This window comes from Wolffia australiana, chromosome 2, assembly GCF_029677425.1.
Source record: "Wolffia australiana isolate 7733 chromosome 2, ASM2967742v1".
Taxonomy (NCBI): Eukaryota; Viridiplantae; Streptophyta; class Magnoliopsida; order Alismatales; family Araceae; genus Wolffia; species Wolffia australiana.
In genome coordinates, this window is record NC_135836.1 from 3,230,108 (window position 1) to 3,250,717 (window position 20,610).

At 42.6% G+C, this 20,610-nt stretch overlaps 1 protein-coding gene across 8 annotated transcripts in view; it reads left to right on the plus strand.

The window, feature by feature from the left end:
- Positions 1-16,890, plus strand: part of LOC144716534 (DUF3754 family protein, putative (DUF3754)) — a 31,503-nt gene extending 14,613 nt beyond the window's left edge. Inside the window, exons 6-17 of one of the 8 annotated variants that reach the window (XM_078591671.1) lie at positions 538-667; positions 9,608-9,733; positions 9,887-9,931; positions 10,560-10,639; positions 11,522-11,618; positions 13,021-13,110; positions 13,252-13,305; positions 14,228-14,293; positions 14,367-14,540; positions 16,235-16,339; positions 16,438-16,514; positions 16,670-16,890. In XM_078591671.1, the coding sequence (XP_078447797.1) occupies positions 538-667; positions 9,608-9,733; positions 9,887-9,931; positions 10,560-10,639; positions 11,522-11,618; positions 13,021-13,110; positions 13,252-13,305; positions 14,228-14,293; positions 14,367-14,519 (841 nt within the window). In that variant the 3' untranslated portion in view covers positions 14,520-14,540; positions 16,235-16,339; positions 16,438-16,514; positions 16,670-16,890. Of the gene's footprint in view, positions 1-537; positions 668-9,607; positions 9,734-9,886; positions 9,932-10,559; positions 10,640-11,521; positions 11,619-13,020; positions 13,111-13,251; positions 13,306-14,227; positions 14,294-14,361; positions 14,541-16,234; positions 16,340-16,437; positions 16,631-16,669 lie in introns of those variants that run through there. The other 7 variants (XM_078591670.1, XM_078591674.1, XM_078591669.1 and 4 more) reach the window with 7 other exon arrangements.
- Positions 16,891-20,610: the final 3,720 nt, after the last annotated feature.

Consider the following 20,610-nt stretch of genomic DNA (forward strand, 5'->3'; position numbering starts at 1 on the left):
TTGTCAGAATCCACAGCTCCCTGTGGCCGTCACACCAGTCAATCTTATTAAATATTGGTTTCTGATATGTTGCATCTGTTTCTGGGAGTCCTTGGACGTTAAAACCTGGTTTTTTTTTTCACGTTTCCCGTCAAACTGTTTTATCTGGAAGACTACATTAGAGTTGATTAATGGAAGTTTTGAAATGGCAGTCTTCGTGATATGCATCAGATACTTTGGAGCACTAGAAATCCAAATTTATTTTTAGGAATTCTTTGAACAATAGTTTAAAATCATTTGTTCAAGTAAACCTGGATCTCTGCTTCTTCTGTTTAGTAGCGACTAAAAAATATCTTGCAAGATTGTTTTCATTTATTCAAAAAACTGTTTTGTTTTCATTATTCATGCTGAACTTATATTCCGAGTGCTCAACCATTTTTTTTTCAAAGTCCACTGTCTTTCTTTCCTCTATTTCGGCGAAACATTATCTTGGGCTGTTTACAGTCTTCCCAGTGCAATGAGATATCCGGAATTACTTACTCCATTTGGTATTGGCAGGCCAATTTTTTTGCCACGAATTACCCTGAGTGACATATGGAAACGGGCATCTTTTGAATCTTGTGGGGGTAACGTTTGGAAGATGCTTAAAACGGGAATATCTGTTATTTTCTCGAGATCAGTTCTCCAGGTTTGATATCATGCTTTATCTCCTAGTGACTTCGTGTTCTCGGTGGTGATGAAAATGAACATAATCTCCTGATGGACTATATTATGTTTTTAACTGTAGAAGGATGAGTCTTGTTAAACCCAATCTAGGTTGGGGTTAGGAGGAGAAGAGGAGTCGATGAGGTACGGAAGAGGAAGAATACTCTCATACTTGATAAGTTACAATAGAAGGATATTTATACCCTAGGAGAGAGAAAGAGAGTAAGTGGCTAATGGGCTAATAGAACAAGGCCCATTAGCCATATAAGAGACCTATCTCACCAACAGCCCCCCGCAAGCGAGGTATGGATGTCATCCGTGCCGAGCTTGGATACAGCACGCACCAGGACGGGATTAGACAGGCCCTTGGTCAGGACATCGGCGGCCTGGTCGGAGGAAGACACAAAATGGAGGTCGAAGATGCCCTCGTCCATCCGCTCCTTGAAGAAGTAGCGGTCTCGCTCCATGTGCTTGATCCGGCCGGTCTGGCCAGGATTTTTGGCCAGAGCAATAGCTGACTTGTTGTCGCAGTAGAAGTGGATTGGGCCGGAATACTTGACACGAACTTCGTGCAAAATCCCGTGGATCCACTGGGCTTCAGAAGCCCCATCAGCAAGGGCCCGAAATTCCGCCTCGGTACTAGAGCGGGACACTTTGTCATGCTTACTGTTTTTCCAGCTGACAAGGCCACCGAACACGAAGGCGCAGTACCCGGTGGTGGAACGATAGTCGACAACGGACCCGACAAAGTCAGCATCCGTATATACCTTCACAGTCGTGTCGGAGCTCCGTGGGAAGAGGAGTCCCTTCCCGGGGCAGCCTTTCAGGTAGGCAAGGACCCGATTGGCTGACTGGCGATGGATCTCATGCGGAGAGTGAGGAGGTTGACGGCGAAGCTGATGTCGGGCGAGTGTGGGTCAAATACAGGAGCTTCCCTACCAGCTGCTGATACTAATAGTGGTTGACCGGCGGGGAGTCGCCCCCTTCACCCAACTTCACGTTGGGATCAATAGGCGTCCGGCGGGGAGAGCAATCGGTCATGCCAGTCAGTGTCAGCAGGTCGACGGTGTACTTCTGCTGGGAGACGAAGATGCCGCGAGACGAGTAGGCGACCTCAAGGCCCAAAAAATTACGAAGGGGGCCGAGTGCCTTAATCTCAAATTCCTGAGCAAGAGCGAGTCCAAGACGAGAAGCTTCAACAGTATCCGAACCGGTAATCAGGATATCGTCGACATAGACCACCAGGATAGCGACCCCGGTCGGGCTATGACGAAAGAAGATGGTAGCATCGCCGTTGCTCTGGGTGTAGCCTTCAGCACACATGACGGAAGAGAAGCGACCTAACCACATCCGCGGAGACTGCTTCAGTCCATACAAGGACTTCCGCAATCGACAGACGGTGCCCCGAGGACCAAGAGGGTACCCGGGAGGATGGCTCATGTAGACCTCTTCCTCAAGATCGTCGTGGAGAAAGGCGTTCTTGACATCAAATTGCCGAATCAACCACCCATGATGAGCAGCAAGAGCCAAGAGTAGACGGACAGATTCCATCTTCGCCACGGGAGAAAAGGTCTCGAAATAATCAACACCGTAGGACTTGCGACGCTCAAGGGACCCGTCAACACAGTGCTTCGGGGTATGAACCCACTTGCAGCCCACGGCCTTCTTACTAGGCGGAAGAGGAACCACATCCCACGTGTGGTTTTTGATCAAGGCGTGCATTTCTTCGTCCATCGCCGCTTTCTAATGAGGACAAGCGATAGCATCGGCAAGGCGGCGTGGGACAGAAACCGAAGCAATGCGGGTCAAAAACAGACGGTAGGGAGGACTCAGTTGGTCATAGGAAAGGTAGTGAGAAAGTGGGTAAAGGGTTGTGCGAGTGCACTGACGGACCCCTTTGCGAAGAGCAATTGGCCAGCCAAGAGAGGCATCATCATCCTCGGAGGAAGGCGAAGGAGAGGGATGGCCAGACAGGGAAGGAGCGGAAGCAGTGGAGGGAGAGGATGTCGCAGCACGGGCAGAGGGCTCGGACGGAGGTGATGACGGAGACGAAGGAACAGTAGGGGTGAGCCCAGGATGAGTAGAGGAAAACTCCAGGGGAGACACCGTCGGAGGAAGTGGGTCGGAGGCCACCGCAGGAGGAAAAGCATGAGAATCGAGTGGAGGAGCAAGAGCGACATCCGTGGGAGGAAAAGGAGCAGCGGGCTCCACGACAAGGAAGGGCTCCAAGGGGGGAGCCGAAGAAGTCTCGCCCGGCAAAAGACCGGACGAGGAGGAAGAGCCAAAGAAGGGTTGAAATTCGGCGAAGGTGACATTCACAGAAATAAAGAACCGTCTAGTGGACGGGTGATAGCATTTGTACCCTTTTTGGAGTGACGAGTAGCCGACGAAGATGCACTTGAGGGCCCGGGCATCGAGCTTCGTCAAGGTGGGTGCCGTGTCATGAACATACGCAGTGCAACCGAAGACACAAGGAAGAAGGTTGGTACGCAATGTCACGGCGGGAAAGGCAGTAGACATCCGATCAATCGGACTGCTGAACCGAAGAGGCTGAGAGGGCAGACGGTTGATGAGGTGAGTGGCCGTTAAGACGGCTTCGCCCCAATACGTCCAGGGGACGCAATAATTCAGCAGTAGGGTGCGGGCAGTAGACGTCACATAGCCAATGCGACGTTCTGCCTTGCCATTTTGCTCCGGGGTGGCAACGCACGACGTCTCATGGAGAACACCCTGCCCGGCAAAGTAAGACTCCAACTGCTGGTTGACGTAGTCTCGAGCGTTGTCCGAGCGGAAACGCTGAATGGGACGGTCAAACTAGGTCTGAACCATCTCACAAAACTGCCAAACAGTGGCTGCTACAGCCGACTTAGCTGGAAGCAAGTCCACGTGTAGCGGGTGGCCTCGTCGACGAAGATCAAAAACCAGCGGTGCCCCTTCAGACTGGGCTGCGGAGCCGGGCCCCAGACATCACTGTGAATACGATACAGCGGCACTGTCGTATGAGAAACAGATGGGGGAAAAGACGAGCGTCGATGTTTGGCTAACTGGCACGCCTCACAAACAACTGTCTTAAGGTCCAGGTCCATACATAAAGACGGAAACAGACGCTGTAAAGTCGAGAACGGTGGATGCCTGAGGCGCTGATGAGCAAGCTGGAGGCGGTCTTGGCGAGGATCAGCTGCTGGTCGAAGACTTTGCTGCACCATGAAGCACGATCTGCCCCCATCATCGAACAGCAGCAGCCCCCGGTCCCGCCTAATCAGTGTAGTCTTCCGCACCTTGTTAGACAAAAAGATCCCGTCAGGTTGAATACAACACTGAACCGCATCGACAAGTCGCTGCGGAGACATAAGCAGGGCATGGAGAGACGGAACATGGAGGACGTTTCGAATGAGACCGAGACCATCCACGTGGATAGCCCCAATGCCGGCCACTTGAAGACGTCCACCTCCGGCGGTGAGGACAGCACGAGTCCCAACATGCCGCTCATAGGATACGAAGCGGTGATTGAACGGGGTCATGTGTTCCGTGGCCCCCGTATCAAGTACCCAAGTGGTATCCGACACGAGAGGGGCTGTGAGAGCCGTATGTCCACAGTACCACTGATCTGGAGAAGAGGCAAGTAACGCACCAAACGTCCCGAAGGAGGCCATAGGCTGGGTCTGCAGGGCAGTCAACTGAGCAGTCAAACGGGCAAGGTCGGTCTGCAACTGTTCCATGGTCACCACAGAGCTGCTGGACGGAGAAGGGGACGCGTATTGGGCTGCAGGGACATGTGCTTTAGCATCTTTGGCGGCCTGAAGGTCAAGCTGCTTCTTCCTGCAGCGCTTCGCCGTATGACGGCGCTTGCCACAGTAGGTGCAAAGCAGCTTGTCCTGTGGGTCCGGGGCCGGGTCCGGGGCCGGGTCCGGGGCAAGGGGTTTGGGTTGCTCAGTCGGACGGGGCAGCAGACCAGAAGAGTCACCAGGACGGGACAGCAGGGCAGTCGATTCAGCAGGAGTCTCCACCTCAGAGCGGTCAGGACGGAGACTGCTCTCCAGCTCTATCAATTCCTTGACCACTGCTTCGAAATCCGGGAGAGTACCCTTGGTGTGCAGTGTTCGTCGCCGAACCTCGGCATACTCGGCGTTGAGGCGGTCAAGAAAGGACAGAAAACGAAGACGAAGTGTGTGACGACGGTCAACGCCGTTCGGATTGTCAACGGGCATATAGTAGTCAACTTCCCGCCATAGTGCAGTGTGGGCCAAACTATAGTCCATGATGGACATGGTTCCTTGGCGGAGGGCACCAGCTCGCTCCACTAGAGAGAAGATCCTCCAATGGTCGGCATCGTGACCACAGTACTTGTGGGCATGATCTCAAATTTCCTTCGGAGTAGTCAGATGTAGAAACTTGTCGTAGACCGAAGGGGAGAGCGTGTGGTTCAGCAGCCAGGAATGGACAAAGTTCTGTTCGGCGTCAAAGGCAACATAGTGCGGATCGGTCGACGGCAAGGGCGGACATATCAGGTGTTTGTGGAGGAGACAGCCCTTCAGCGTAGACTCGACAAACTTGATCCAGGCGAGGAGTTGCGGAGCATTAAACCGACAGCAGTCTGGGGCAGGCGGTAGAGGTAGACCAATCTTAGGGGATGGGAGATCTCTCCCAAAGTCGGCGGCCGTGAAGACGGGAGACGGCGCCGGGTTGGCTTCAGGGGGAAGATTCCCTGAGTAGAGGGTAGAGTCGGTCGTCATAGTAGGAGACGAAGGCTAGGCGGGCTGCGGCGGGCGTGGCTGGCTGCGGCTGGCCGTGGGCTAGCTGCGGCTAGCTGGGCGGGCTGCGGCTGGCTTGGTTGGCTGCGGTTGGCCAAGGGCTAGCTGCGGCTAGCTGGGCGGGCTGCGGCTGGCTTGACTGGCTGCGGCTGGCCGAGGGCTGGCTGCGGCTGGCCGAGGGCTAGCTGCGGCTGGCTGGCTGGCTGGCTGCGGCTGGCCGAGGGCTAGCTGCAGCTGGTTGGGCGGGCTGCGGCTGGCCGAGGGCTAGTTGCAGCTGGCTGGGCGGGCTGCAGCTGGCTTGGCTTGCTGCGGCTGGCCGAGGGCTAGCTGCAGCTGGCTGGGCGGGCTGCGGCTGGCTTGGCTTGCTGCAGCTGGCCGATGGCGAGCTGCGGGTGGCTTGGCTTGCTGCAGCTGGCCGATGGCGAGCTGCGGCTGGCTTGGCTTGCTGCAGCTGGCCGATGGCCAGCTGCGGCTGGCTGCGGCTGGCCGAGGGCTAGCTGCAGCTGGCTGGGTGGGCTGCGGCTGGCTTGGCTTGCTGCGGCTGGCCGAAGGGCTAGCTACAGCTGGCTGGGCGGGCTGCGGCTGGCTTGGCGGGCTGCGGCTGGCCGAGGGCTAGTTGCAGCTGGCTGGGCGGGCTGCGGCTGGCTTGGCTTGCTGCGGCTGGCTTGGCTGGCTGCGGCTGGCCGAGGGGTTAGCTGCAGCTGGCTGGGCCAGAGGTCCACTGGCGAAGCTGGTGAGTCTGGCCAGCAGACAGTGGCAGCAGAGGGCCAGGGACTAGGGCACAGCAATGGATCAAGAGCACTGCTCTGATACCATGTTAAACCCAATCTAGGTTGGGGTTAGGAGGAGAAGAGGAGTCGATGAGGTAAGGAAAAGGAAGAATAGTCTCATACTTCATAAGTTACAATAGAAGGATATTTATACCCTAGGAGAGAGAAAGAGAGTAAGTGGCTAATGGGCTAATAGAACAAGGCCCATTAGCCATATAAGAGACCTATCTCACTAACAAGTCTCTGTGACACGCCACGGCTTCTCTGGTTATGCCTTCTTGAAAAACACTCGAAGGATATCTGTATTGATGAATCTTTAAAAATTCTAACTCATGGAAATTGTCTTTTGACGTGCAACTGATGTGATACATGTTAGTTTTTTTTTGAGATATGTAAGGCTGAAGTTTTTATGGACCAAGCAACATGAAGCGAAATTATACACAAAAAAGTTATGTATTGAATATAAAAAACTTATATGTAAGTTTCTTTTAGGATCCCTACTCCTGTACAAGGGCAGGAAGCCCTCTTTGTAAATCGAGTTTGGTTTACGTCATTGTAAATTGAGTTTGGTTGATGTCTTCCACATCAGCGGGAGGGACCCCATCGCCCTGCTTTCTCACCCCTCTCTTATCTCTCGCGTCCATCAGCTATCTTCACCTCTGTGGAGATCTTCAATAAGAAGTCTAGGCAGTCAAAAAAATCCTAAGTTTGTGTCATAGACTCAAAATGTTTTTTTCAAAGACCGACCTAAAATTATGGATGGCTTCAACCACTCGTCGGCTTCATCAAGAGGCATTTTAAACTATTTTTTCTTTGTTGGAAGAATATTCTTGTTATAATTTACCCAAGAACTTCGAATTGTTCAAAGTGTTCTAGCCTGGATTTAGTGAAGATTAAGCTTCATACATGCTGGATTCCAATTCGTTTGTCCCCAAAGTTCTTTCCAGCAAATGTTGGCACTAGACGCTGGTGGAAGAGGCTCAACTTCTGCCTCTTACTAAAGCTCGGAAGGAGGTCTGCCAGGGTATTTCAAAACACCTTGATAGTTGAGATAAATTCTGAATCAGGAGAAATTATTTCGCATGAAGCAAAAGGATTAGAGAGCCCCATTGATCCTGCTATTCTGTATCCCTCTCTTTGGTCAACTGGAAGTAGAACCATTTACTAAATGAGGTTCTCTCTCTCAGATAACATTGAATATTCTGATGTTTACCAGTGGTGTTATGCTATCATATTCCTCTCCAATGAGGATATTAATACTGGGGATCTGTACCCATCTTTCCTGACTTACCCATCTATATTTTGCTATAACAATAATATGCCCCTCTTAGCCTACAAGTGGGTATAATCTTAACAATAATATGCCTTTTTAAGCATGTTCTCAAGGTGGAATTTGGGAAATTATCTCTTGATGCGCTTTGCTGACTCCCATTGAACATTCAACATGGGTATAATCTTCCTTCTGATCAGAAGTTCTGGACCTGTTGGAATTAGTGCTCATGCATAAAAATGCTTCTAGTGATACCTGCCCTTCCAGCATATCAAAGGTATTCAAATGATTGGCTAAAGGCTTTTCTCGCAGACCCTAAGCTCAGTTGAACTGTGAGACAAGAACTTTAAAAAGCTCCCTGTTTTGACAAATTTTGCTGAAAATTTACGAGGATGTCAATATGATACAAACCTTCCCAAGAAATATTTGAGGAGGTTGTGTGTCAGAAAAGAGGCACCGAGGGACCCTATAAAGGGCTGAATACCAATCTTATAAATAAGGGGGAAAATAACCCTCGCAGATTATAGGGGAAATTACAACCTGATTGGGGTGGAGCAAACTAAAGAAGGTAGCTTATCAAAGAACTAGCAGAGGGCTGATCCGGTGAACTCTCCAGAAGAGGACACAGCTGATCTGGCAGTATTTGTGTCACTCGCCTATTGTTTTCTCTATCGTTCTTCTAAACTTCTCACCTTGCCATTCTCAGAATTTACCTCAGTGCACAGACTCAGTCCTACTGGATTTTCTTGGTGTTTTCTTGGTTCTACTTATCCTTTGGCGTCGTTTGATCAGATTTTTGGAAATTCCATGTCAGAATACAAGTTTTGTTTGCCCTATAGAACAAAAAGATCCAGCCATAAGGTACTAATAAAATATTATCAAGTAGGGATTCCATGAAGTGGGGTAATCTCCCATGTGAAAATGTGAATCACCTCCCAAGTAAAGATGTGTGTCTCCAATCAAAGAAGTGTGCATATACATTAATCCAATGCGCCGTTAAAAGTGTAATATCAAATTCCTGAAGACCATGGTTGGGCAATGAAATCCACAGAAATATCCTTCATTGGTTGAGAATTTTCCAACGGTTTTTGTAATTCTCTTCGATTAATTAGTATGGTCTAGCTGATATGGTCTACCTTACCCATTGACATGAGAGTTAGTTCTCATCCTATTGCTATTCGATAATATAGTTTGAGCAATTCTCACACATCCTCAAAAAATACAAGTGATAGTGTTGAATTGGCTTACTTCTCTTTATCTCGTATATCTCTTATGTCGTAGTCCATTGACATGTGCCCATCTCGGACTCTCTCTCCTCTCTACTATAAGTACCATGTTATGAACCTTAAAAAATAATATGAGGGTTGAGCCTCTTTTCATTCTATATTTCTTCATGGTATCAGAGCCATATCTTGGATTTTTCCTCCAATTTTGTTTGCCGATCTGTTAACTCCAGCTCCTGCCATTCGCTCCAGCTCCGTCTCCATCCCTGCTTGTTCCATCTCTACTGTTGTTTGTTTCAGTTCATGCTCATTCGAGCCAACTTGGCCCCCAACTCGGCTCTCGCTTGGGCTGCACCTCTGCTGGCTCACTTTATTGAACCAGCACCAACCCTACTGCTACACATTCAGATCTTGCATTTAATCAGTTGTGATCTTCTGCTGGGTTATATCCTGGCTACTAACAACTCATCCACATCCGCTGCCAATTTGCTGTCGGGTATGCCTACTCTCTCAACACGAGAATTGAGTCATTGGCACTATCCTCTGCATTGCGCTGAATTTTATTTTTTTACATGGTTGACCCTTCGTCAATGGCATCAGTATGTTCAAATTTCCTTGAAAGGTAAGCTTATGAAGCACAATGAAGAACTCCAAAACATAATTAAGAGGGTTGAGCCTCTTTTCATTCTGGATTTCTTCTGGGAGAATTCTTCTAGCTGGGAGGCTGTCAAATTTATTTATCAGTCCTGTTATGCGGAGCTTTTCTAATACATGGAATCTCTTACTTTCCTTATTTTCCGTCACCGTCTTTTCTTTTTAACCATTCTTGATTTTTATTTTCTGTCATTGATTTTTATTTGCTTTTTCCACTATCTCATCATCAAAACTTCCGGTTGAATTTCTTCTCAGGAGCCAGCATTTCAAGAGTTGATTCTCTTGTACACGGAGAATCTTGCCCAGGATTATTCTGAGACAGGGGAAGACTGGCAGTTGCAACTGAAAGTGTACGAGAGGATACCTTACCCACAGCTTCCAGTAAGTTTGCATATCCTGAGCAGAGTAAATATTTGTTCGTAGGATGACCCAAAAAAACCCTTGTCGTGAACTGATATTAGCATTTTAAAGACTTACTTTGAAACACTAAAGTACTCGCTATTCATTCTCAAATATTTTGGTTCTTCTTTCCAGGTGGTTTTCCCGCATAAGAAGTTGTCATTTCGGATATTAGACACGGTATGTTTTTCCAAATCTTCACAGACTGTACTTACATATTCTTGTTTATTTTGGATTTTCTAGATATCTTCTGGGCATCATCTGGTATGACTAGTCAGATGATTCCATCTTAAAATTGATTGGATCCTTCTATTGTGTGTTTGGCTTACTGAACTTTAAGAGATCATTAAGTTTTTTGTTCTTGTGATCAATTTCTCAGAATCCTTAATATGAAAATATTTTTTTTTGAAAAAATTTAATATGAAAATATGTTCTGGACTGTAAAACAATCACCTCATGTTGTATAAAAACAACATAAGTCATGAGATCCTTCGAGCACTATTGAATTGGCTTTAATTGGTGGTCCTTTTGTCGGTGCTGGGTTGCTAAAATGCTTGCTGACCAGATGAATGAAAATTGCTCTTAATATTTCTTCTACAAAGCATAATTTTAGTAATAAATTTTTTGTTATTCATTCTGATGTTTCTTATGTTCAATGCTGATCCATTTTCTTCAACTATTCCTAAAACTTAGAAGATCTCAGTTGTCTTGGACTTTCTGTAAAGATAGTTCTATAATTCAAATTTTATATACATTATTTCTTTTGTCAAACCTGAGTCAATTGTTAACTCTGTATCATGTTTTGTAGATACGTTTGGATATTGCAAGCATATTGGGACTTTTAGCTTACTTCGTCAACTACAAGTTCGAGAATATCGTCTCATCTCCGTACGGCAGTAGCCTTTTGTTATCATTTATTTATATCATCAAGCCAAAACTTCAAAATGACCTCAGAAGTACAGAATGTAGTGTTCATTGTAATAAAGAGACAATAGTTGATCTGGAGAATCTTTTGTATAAGTAAATCGTATAGTATATTTTTTTGAAGAAATAAATCTAATAATAATATATTTTTTAAGAGATAAATCGTATAATAATTATTTAGAAGTTTTGTTCAAAAAATATTTAGAAGAAATAAATCATATAATAGTTTCTTGAAGAAATAAACCTTTTAATATTTTTTTGAAGAAATAAAGCTTATAATATATCTTTTAGGAAATAAATCTAGTATTTTTTGAAGTTATAAATCTTATGATTTATTTTTTTGGAAATACTTCTTATAGTATTGTTTTAAAGAAATAAATAGTATACATTGATGAAGAGCGATCAGTAATACTTAATTAATGTAACCTGGGTAGCATATCTAGTCTCCCAAAATGATCAAAATATATTGGGGACGTGCAGAATGATTTCATGAATCACATATCATTCAGTGATTATAAAAGATATGGACCAGTGGAACTGGGTTGAGATAAAATTCTAGTTTTTCTTTGTCTTGCTTGATTCTGCAGTCCACTTTCTGGATTACTATCTTGTTCTGAAATCAAATGTGTTGAGTATCCTCCCTTTTTTTCTGTGATCTATGTTGATTCTTTGTCTTCTATCTTTCATCAAATTATAGTGGGTCATTACCAAAATGTGATTAAACTATGTTCTGTTCCTATCGTGTAAGCAGAAAATAATGCAGTCAGCTTTTCCCTCTTTTTTGCATCTTGTCTCTGATTTTGGCTTCCTCTCTATCTTCATTTGTCTTACTATAGCGCATTTCAGGTCAGCATTTTTACTTGACGTAGTGGCTATCAGTGCGCTCATATTATTTATCACTCGAGTGGGATTGGGCTATAAACAAACATGGGATCGATACCAAGTAAGCTCTCTGAATATTTTATCTGTTTGTTGTTAAATTTATTATTACTACATCTTCTCCATTGTATTGTCACAGTACGTGCTCTTATTTCACCTCCGACGAGGTGCTCTTATTTTCTCTGCTAAGAAATTTCAATGGAGTTTTAACTATTAAGCGCTCCTCAATTCTGAGATTTGGAAGACATTTATGTCTCCTGCTGTTGTGGCTTCTTGACTTTTTGTTTCGGGAACGGCATGAAGAATTCTGGATAAATATTAGAGCTATGCAAAAGATGATAATATTGATATGGTTTTTCACAGTTTAGAGAAAATTTATCGCAATAGTAAAACTCACAATGCAGAGTGTAGATGCTGATTCTCTCAGGTCTACTGACTTTCAGTGATTGAGCTCCCACAGCTGAATACAGCTCATGCGCTCAAAGACGCTTCCTGTTTAGAAATTCCAACCAAATGTCAGATCCTCCCTCCATTTTGGTCAATATCTCTTTAAAGAATCAATAAGTCCTGTGATATCAACCTCGGCGAATTTATAAGGAAAATCTCCAGACGAGGCGACGATCCCGACTGATCTATTGAAGAATAAGTCTGATGGACAACAATCACTCAAGAGCTGTGGAAAGACACGATAATGTGGAGAAAGGAAGAGATAGAATTCAGAGTTCGGATGTGGAAGCAAATGGAGATCTGAGATGAGAACACCTCTTCTGGATTTTGAATCAGGCCTGATTCTGCTCCCAGCCTTGTGGTTGTTCCTTGCAACCGTTTCTTTAAAAAGACTCCAATGCCCCTCCTTTCCCTGTTGTCCTTATTTATAGGCTTTCACACGTGCTGTATTAGTCAGCACGTGATCTTCTTACTTGTTGAGCTTCGATTTGCTCCTTTGGTAACGCTTGGAGAATAATAATTGCATATCATCCTGCCACTGTTAGTCCTGAACCATTACTAGACTCACTTGAACCCCAACATGCTGTCACAAGTTGCTCCTCTTCTACTTTCCTTCTTTTCCACCCACACACCTAATTCTCTTTTTCACGTTACTCTTGTGATCGTGACATGGAAGTTCCCAATGCATGGCCCACTGTCAGTGTCTTCAAATAAAATAAATGGCCGTGGGCTACTAAAACCACTTATCCCATTCACAGCAATTAACAGAAGGAAATATTTTTTTCTGATCAACTGTCTGGTGTTATTTTTTCACCATTGGTATAGATTGCCCTCATGTACCGACCTACTGTTATGTTTCATCATTGAGACTGTTTACAGCTCTTAAAGTTGTTGACTGTTTCTTTCTTAAGCCTTACCAGTTTTGTCGTTTGAATGTAGCTTGTCTTTTCTTAACGTTTCTGACTGTAGAAAACTTGCACAATGAGAAGTAACTTTTTTGAATAACATTTTTATTTCAGCTTCTGGTCAACAAGACATTGTATGAAAAAACTTTAGCCAGTGGCTTTGGTTCTGTTCATTTTCTTCTGGATGCTTCTGAGCAGCAACAGGTGGGCATTGAACATTTTTACTTTTTGATGTTCAGAGCTGATAACCTTCTTATCTTTGGTACACTGAGGATTTTTCAATCGAAGCTAAATTTTCCATTTTGAGGTGCCATCTTTTTCATGAAAGTTTTATTTTACTTGCAGTACAAAGAGGCAATTTTGGCATACGGGATCTTGCTTTCTACTGATAAGTTTCAGGTTTTTCCTATAGTAATTTCATGGATTTTTTAAGTGATTGGTCTCAATGCCTACCTAATTCTAACAGATGGTGGATGTTCTTTTTAATTGTCCTGACTTATTTTGGGCTTCTCTCTATGGCTGCTCTTGTTCTATTCATAAATATAATAATATCACGTCACCTTTGGAGTCCCACCTAATTTAACGTTAAACTTTGGTAACCTACGGAAAGAATGGTCACTTGAATTCCTCATCCGTGCACATTTTAGCTTTGTTTTCAGATCTCTTTCTTTAATTCCCCTTATTGTATTCTTAAATTCAATGTCCATAATGTGATAAAAGCTACATATCTCTTTAGATTGATGATGTTTTATCAACATATCATGAAGTCGACTAATATTATTTGAATAAAGCTCAGGGACATTTTTCTATGTTGATTCGTGAAACATACTTGTCATCATTGTCTCTACGGCGCCCTGTGCTGCTGACTGGATTTTTCGAAATCCAAAACTTCCATCAGCAAAACTTAAAACCCTTTTACACTCCCTCTCAAGCAGTCGACACCTTTTCCAGCTACCCAGTTACAATTTAGTGGGCTGGGCCCAATTGAGCGATTGTCCCATGTGGAGTAAAGGAAGATGTAAAAACTGTTGACCAGTTATGCATCTTGGCTACTACGGATACAAATACTATATACGAAAAGGAGAGATTGAAGAATGGAAAACACCGAGATAATTAGCCTGTCCTGTGGGATTTCACGTCCTTCCCTTTTCCTACATTTAACTTTATTCCCTTTTTTAGCATCATTAGATTCAAGTCTCCAAACTCAGAAATGGCAGAATATAGGTGCCGTTTAATTTAAGTGTTCCTTCATTAAGAACATGAAAGTATCTTTTCTGAGACCGCACATTTTTTATTCCCAAACTTAATTTTGCATTTTTAGATGTCCACCCGACAGTGCCTTGCAGAAGCATGTGCTATGTTCTTATACAACAAGTTCCACACAAAGGTGAGTTACATATTGCCATGTGCCTACTGTCTTTCTTGTGAATTTACTGTAGAGACATCGTGAAAAAGTGCAGGTTGAAATGCCGATTGAGGATGCTATTAATACATTAATTAGGTTGGGCATTGTGAGAGAAGTTAATGTTAATGGAGCTTCTGGCCTGAAGGCTCTTGTACCAGTCAAAGCATATGATTGCCTTAAAGGCCGCTGGGACGATTTGATATCTTGACTGACTAAAACACCTCCTCGGGTACTCACTAATCTTTATAAAATTATATATAGATTCTGGCTTTATTGTTCAAAATATATATATATATATATAGTATACATAGATTCTGGTTTTCTGTTGCCGAAGTCATGCTTGTCTACTCAGAACATCTGATGTTTTCGTGGATATTGTGTTTCCTCGGATATTTCAAACCCCTATATAGTAAAGATGTGAAAAAAATGGCACCTTTCTATATAAATTAATAATTGCAATTGGGTTGGTAACCATGGAGAGTTGTACGACTTTCATCTAAACTTTCTTCATCAAGAGAACAGAGTCAGTTGTCTCGTGTGGTTCTTCATGCGATAGCGATTGTTATAGATCTCTATCGATGATGGTCCCTTAAAGGGAAGGGCAAATTAAGAAAGTAGGATAGGAAGATGGCAATGGCTACAAGCCAAAGTTGGCACACCGTTCCTTGCGCAGTTCATTGAGTTCTTGACTGAGCTTCTTAGGGAGGGCTACATGTATTTGAAGGGGAAAACTACTCAAAATGGAAAATGAAAAAAATATCCCAGTTATGGGTTGGGAAGTCTTCACCATTACCAATTATGATAATGAGAGAATGGCAACGAAAAGTCATCATCCCAGCCATTCATCCCCGCCAGGATGGTGCTGTTAATGCTGAAATTATCATTAGCATCCTCTCGCATCGGCTGGTATAATGGGTATGATGATTTTTGTTCCATCATCCCCTCCCTTACTCTTTCCCTGCAAACCTCATGCAGATGACAAGAGAGGGTGACAAAACCATCATTGTCATCAACATATCTCTGCTTCTAGGATGACAATGACCATGACTGAATCGCATCGTCACTCAAGCTGTTAACAATGACAATTTTTGGATGATGATGATGATGATTTCATCATCGTGAGCAGACACTGGTTTAAAATCATACCAGAATGACGTGCCTATTCCATATGAAACCTAATTTCTGAGGTTATATCCAGGTTTCATATAGGACGTTATCGATTTGGGACTACGCCCATATAAAAATGCTTAACATCAGAAATCTTTCACCTTCTAAGTAGTAGAACCTCCCTTGAAGCTCTTAGCCTAAAATGTTTCCTCCTGTACATGATATCCTGTTTTCTTTTTACTTTAATCGCCTCTCCCCGTCATGCCGAAATCCCTTTTACCTAAGGAAGGTGGTTAAAGGTATCTGCCAATTGTATTTAAAATCTGGGAGGACAATTGTCAGAAGTAGTCGACTAAATTAAAATAGAGAACAAGGTGTCAGAAGGGTCTAGGAAATTTCTTTGCGACACAACTCATTTCCCCCCTCATATATAGTGTCTTAGTTCATCCATGTAAATATTAAAATAAGAGAATTTCTGGAGATAATTACATTCCATTACTTTACTGCATTGTTTTTGCTTTAATTAAAGCACTGAAGACATTAGCTTTCAGTGAAATTCAATTAAATTGAGAACATCAAATATGCTACCACCCATTTTGTGTTGTTGTTTCCAGTGGTCACCGAATCCCTCAAAACTGTAAATGAACAATGGAAAAGGGGAGAGGTATTTTATAGTCCACTCAGATGAATCAAAATATATTGATTAATAAAATAATTATGGAAAAATCCTGATCTAAATTGTTCTGTACCAATTTTTTTGTCTCAATGTACTTTTTATTTTGGTATCTTAACAGATAAACGTTCCCTTTCTTCCAGGTTGATGTATCATTTTTTTTTTGCTGCGAGGTTGATTTACCATACAAGAACGTCATGGTCACACTGCAAAACCCCAGAAATAAATCGGTTGTATCATAAAGCTAGGTGTGCACCCTTCAAACCTGATTTATTTACCAAGTTCTCGTTAATATTATCCTGATGATGGAATTCTCTTCGAATGTGTCTTGATCTGCCTTCACAAGAAAGCTGTAGAACAGACTATGAAGATGACCTCCGAAAAACTCCCTTATACTCCGGGGCCTTCGAGGGCATTGTGAAGGTATTTTTTCCCCCAATCTCTTGTAATCATAATAAATTGAACTCATCGTAGAAGAACCCCAATGTATAAAAATATTGATTTGTCAAATAGTTTATATAGTTTCGCCGTAAAAATAATGATAATCTCCTTCCAAAAGTTACCTGACAGTGATTCAGATCTGTTTCCAGCGATTAAAGTCACACATAAAAAGAGATAATCTCCTCCCAAATGGGCCCATACAGCAATTCAGGTCTGTTGCCATCTGTTCATTATATCTTTATGCTCCATCTCTTACAGGCTTCAAGTAAGTAATTTAATCTTCCAGACTGTTAATCATAGAATTCTTAGACGGTGTGTCATGTTTTCTTGTAATTGTTAAATAAGTCCCTGTTTCCCATATCAAATTTCTTTAAACCCGCACCTTTGTTATTTATACAAGATGTTAACCAATGAATAATTGACCTTTTTTTGCAAAACCCCAGACCAACTGTAACACAGAGAGGGCGAGAGAGTGGCTGCAGGCTAGAACTCTAACATGGTATCCGAGCCTCGTGGGGCCTAACTTAGTTCGTGGAGAGGGAAGGAGAAGCCAATTGTTATTATAGATCCTCGATAGATTCCTGTTAAGCACTCATCAAAGAGGGCATAAACTGGGACATTCAATAATTCCTCGGGAACGTTCATATCTGTCAGGCCCAGGACACGGTCATAAATACGAATAATGTATCAAACAACGAAAGGTTGGGATGACCATTTGGGATTTTTCTGGGCGTGAGTGAGCTGTGTTCGCAATGGTGGGGGCAAGAGCTTCCAGATTAGGAAAGTCTTGAGGCTTAGGAAATTTTATCTTCTCAACTAGTTCTTCTCTTGATTCTCGACAGATCTCCAACGAGCCATCTATGGTTGTCTGACTAGAATACTGTCAGATTTTACTTTTTTCATCTCTCCCGATGCGACAAGTAAAGAAAGAGCATTTCATTACCTTCCTGGTATTCCTGAGAAACTGAAGTTATAGGACAGTAGCTATCTCAGTTGAATCAATTCTTATGGGACAGGGTCTGGCCGACCTCCTTAGTGAGAAAATGACTGATCAGCCCACCGTATTACAAGCGATAGGAGGAAACCCTTATTCCTGGATGTCTACTCAATACTGTGTCATTCAAAATGTATGAAAATTTATTATGCATGAACTCTTTCAAGGCTTTGTCGAACCAGATTCAGACAAGCAGCACAAAGAAGTATGATTCTTGGGTTGTATATTAACTACCAGTCAGGTCAGAACAGCTTGTTCAAGGTGATAAAACTACGATGTATGTATGAGGGTGAAATGGTGCGGAGAGAGATCAATTAAATCTGCCCAAGAGGATGTACACCCGGAAGATGTGAATGTATAGTTCCTCCATGGAAAAAATGTATAACTTCATCAAGGGTCTTGGGCCTGAGTATGAGATTTCAGAAGTCAGACATTGCGTAAGGAGAGTGTAGATGAACAAGATCCTGCTTAAAGATGGAAAGTAGTGCCCCTGTTATCAGCTATATCTTTTAGCACAGTAGTTAAGCAATTCCAACAGAGAGGATTCCAGATCTCGATAAATGTATTCATATCATCATAGAAGGGGAGGAGTGAAATGAGAAGTCCTTTAGGTTCTCTGTTAAAGTGCTTATAATTGTTTCACTATGAGAATTATTGTTTGTTTGTGAATAAACAAGTAGATTAAAGAATAATAGTACTTACAAAAAGAAGAATCAATTTCTGTCAGCAATATGATAGCTTTGAAAAATATGTTAACATCTTGCGGTGTTTAACTTTTGATTGCATATCAAACTTTTCTAATGCCTCGAGTATGAATTGTTCATGCCTTCACTATCTTGTGTCTTTGAGCTTGAGAACATAAGTCAATAGCATAATTTTCATTGGGTATCCATCCAATGCACTGTGATGCCAAGTATGACACAACTGTGTTCTGCAGTCCACGCGTCAATCGTCCGCAGTATTTTCAATGTTAGCAACTTTGCAGCATAATCCGCCATGTTCGGCCCATAGATATTTATTTCTTAGATTATTCCTTATTTCCATTATATCCTGATGGTCTTTTTGTTGATGATGCTTTAGGGTGATTTTTTTTAGGCATATGTTACAAACAAATTTATAGTTCAGGCTTCAAGCTTGTGAGATTTTGTTTGATCAATGAGGTATTGTGAAACATATTGATAAGGTCTGTGCCCTAAATTTATCAAGAAAGTTATGATTGGCCTTTTGAAGATGTCTCCATGAATTAGGGCAAGACAGATGTTAACATTGACGTGTTTCTTTCCTCAACTGCTATTTAATTCACCACTATGGCCATCCATGAAGAACAAATGCCTTATTAATAAACTGTTTCATTCATAAACTGACACAGTGAAGAAAAAAACACCATGTATCATGTCAACAGTTAGAAAATCAATATTGTACCTTTTCTCCTATAAATGAAATCACATCAACCAATACCTAGTGAATATCAAAAGGTGTGATGGCCCTAGTCACCCTTGATATTTTAGGTGAATCCATGAGGAAAGAAGGGGAAGGCTGTGAAACTAAAGCAGGAATCACCTTTCAAATTATTATACAATAAAGGTATACAATGGCAGATCAAGGCTGTTCCCCCAAGGGAGTGGAGATCACAATTCCAGTTATTCAGAATCTGGAATGACTTCTTATTCTTCTTCAAGCCAGGTTCTGAAGATGACTGTAATGAAGCTTATTCTTATTAGGGAATCAACCGATCAAGGAAGAGCAAGAACCTCTTCCGGAGGTTCAGCATAATCTGTAGATGTGCCCCAAATTTTCAATAATGGTAGAGCAGCACCTGGAACAAGACTTGCTTTTCACGGCCTTTCCAGTTAGATGAGCTATACTAGAGAGCGTTAAAAGCTGTGTTCTGATATTATAATCAAAATTAATATGGAATTTTTGTCAGGCAGACAAAGCAATACTATTCCAGGTTCTAGCGTCGGAACTATTATCTTTAATATGCTTAAAGTTTTTTCTTGGATGATAATTAGCAGATAATATGTGTCTAATAAACTAGATATGAATGACGGTGAAAGGAAATAGAATTAAGATCCAATTTATAACTAAATAGGAATAGCTTGTTAATTAATTGGATGTCTCAGTCAGTTGGGAGACCAGAAACCAAACATAAAGGACAACCATTAAGGTTAAGACATTGCAGCTTTATCATGAAATGAAAACATTAATACATTTAGGACTGATATGCTCAATTATAGACCACTTGCAATTTATCACTTTGCGCACTTAAATTCGCCTTGTTTTGAGTGTATTCAATAAAAACACCTTCAGAACAAGGTAAGACGGCTTTTGTGTGACCTACCCAACTTAACAGGATAAAATCAACAAAAATGACATAAATTTCTCATTTGTAATTGGCATTTCATCATGAATGCATGTCAAAGGTTGTATGGTTTAGTGAACTAATTAATGAAAAAGGTGTGTTATTGATTATTCTAGAGTTTATATATAAATTATTGAGAATTTATGTTGTGATTTTACTGATAAAGTGGAGGCAAGCTGTAAAGAAAAGACTAAGAACAATTGTAAATTAATTAATTATAAATATATAAATTAAAATTGTAATCAGTTCTTTATGATTTTACTCTGAAAAGATAATGATACGAGAAAGACAAATTAAATAAAATAGCTGGGTACCCATATGTTTCTATTGGACTACCTAGACATAGACATGGTTGTACGGTTCGTTTTGTGCGAATCTGTGCGATTTGTCCGTTCTGTTTGGTTTTCTGAACAGAACAATCATAAATTTGCAGTCTCGTCTGCAGTTCGGATTGTTCACTTTGTGCATATTTTTTTAAAAAAATGACACGAGTTTGCGCTCTCCCTAGTCCTTGAGCACTCTCCCTCAGTCCCTCGGCACCCTAATCTCTCGGTGATCTTCATCGTTTTCATGGTCATCGTCCTCTTGAGTGAGACCGCTTCTCAGGCAGTGCAATATCTCCAACCAGTATTTATCGTGAGTAGCTATTTCTTGCCTTGTGTTCACTCAGTATTGTGAGTTTCTCGTCTCATGTGTTAGATTTTAATCTACACCTATACTCC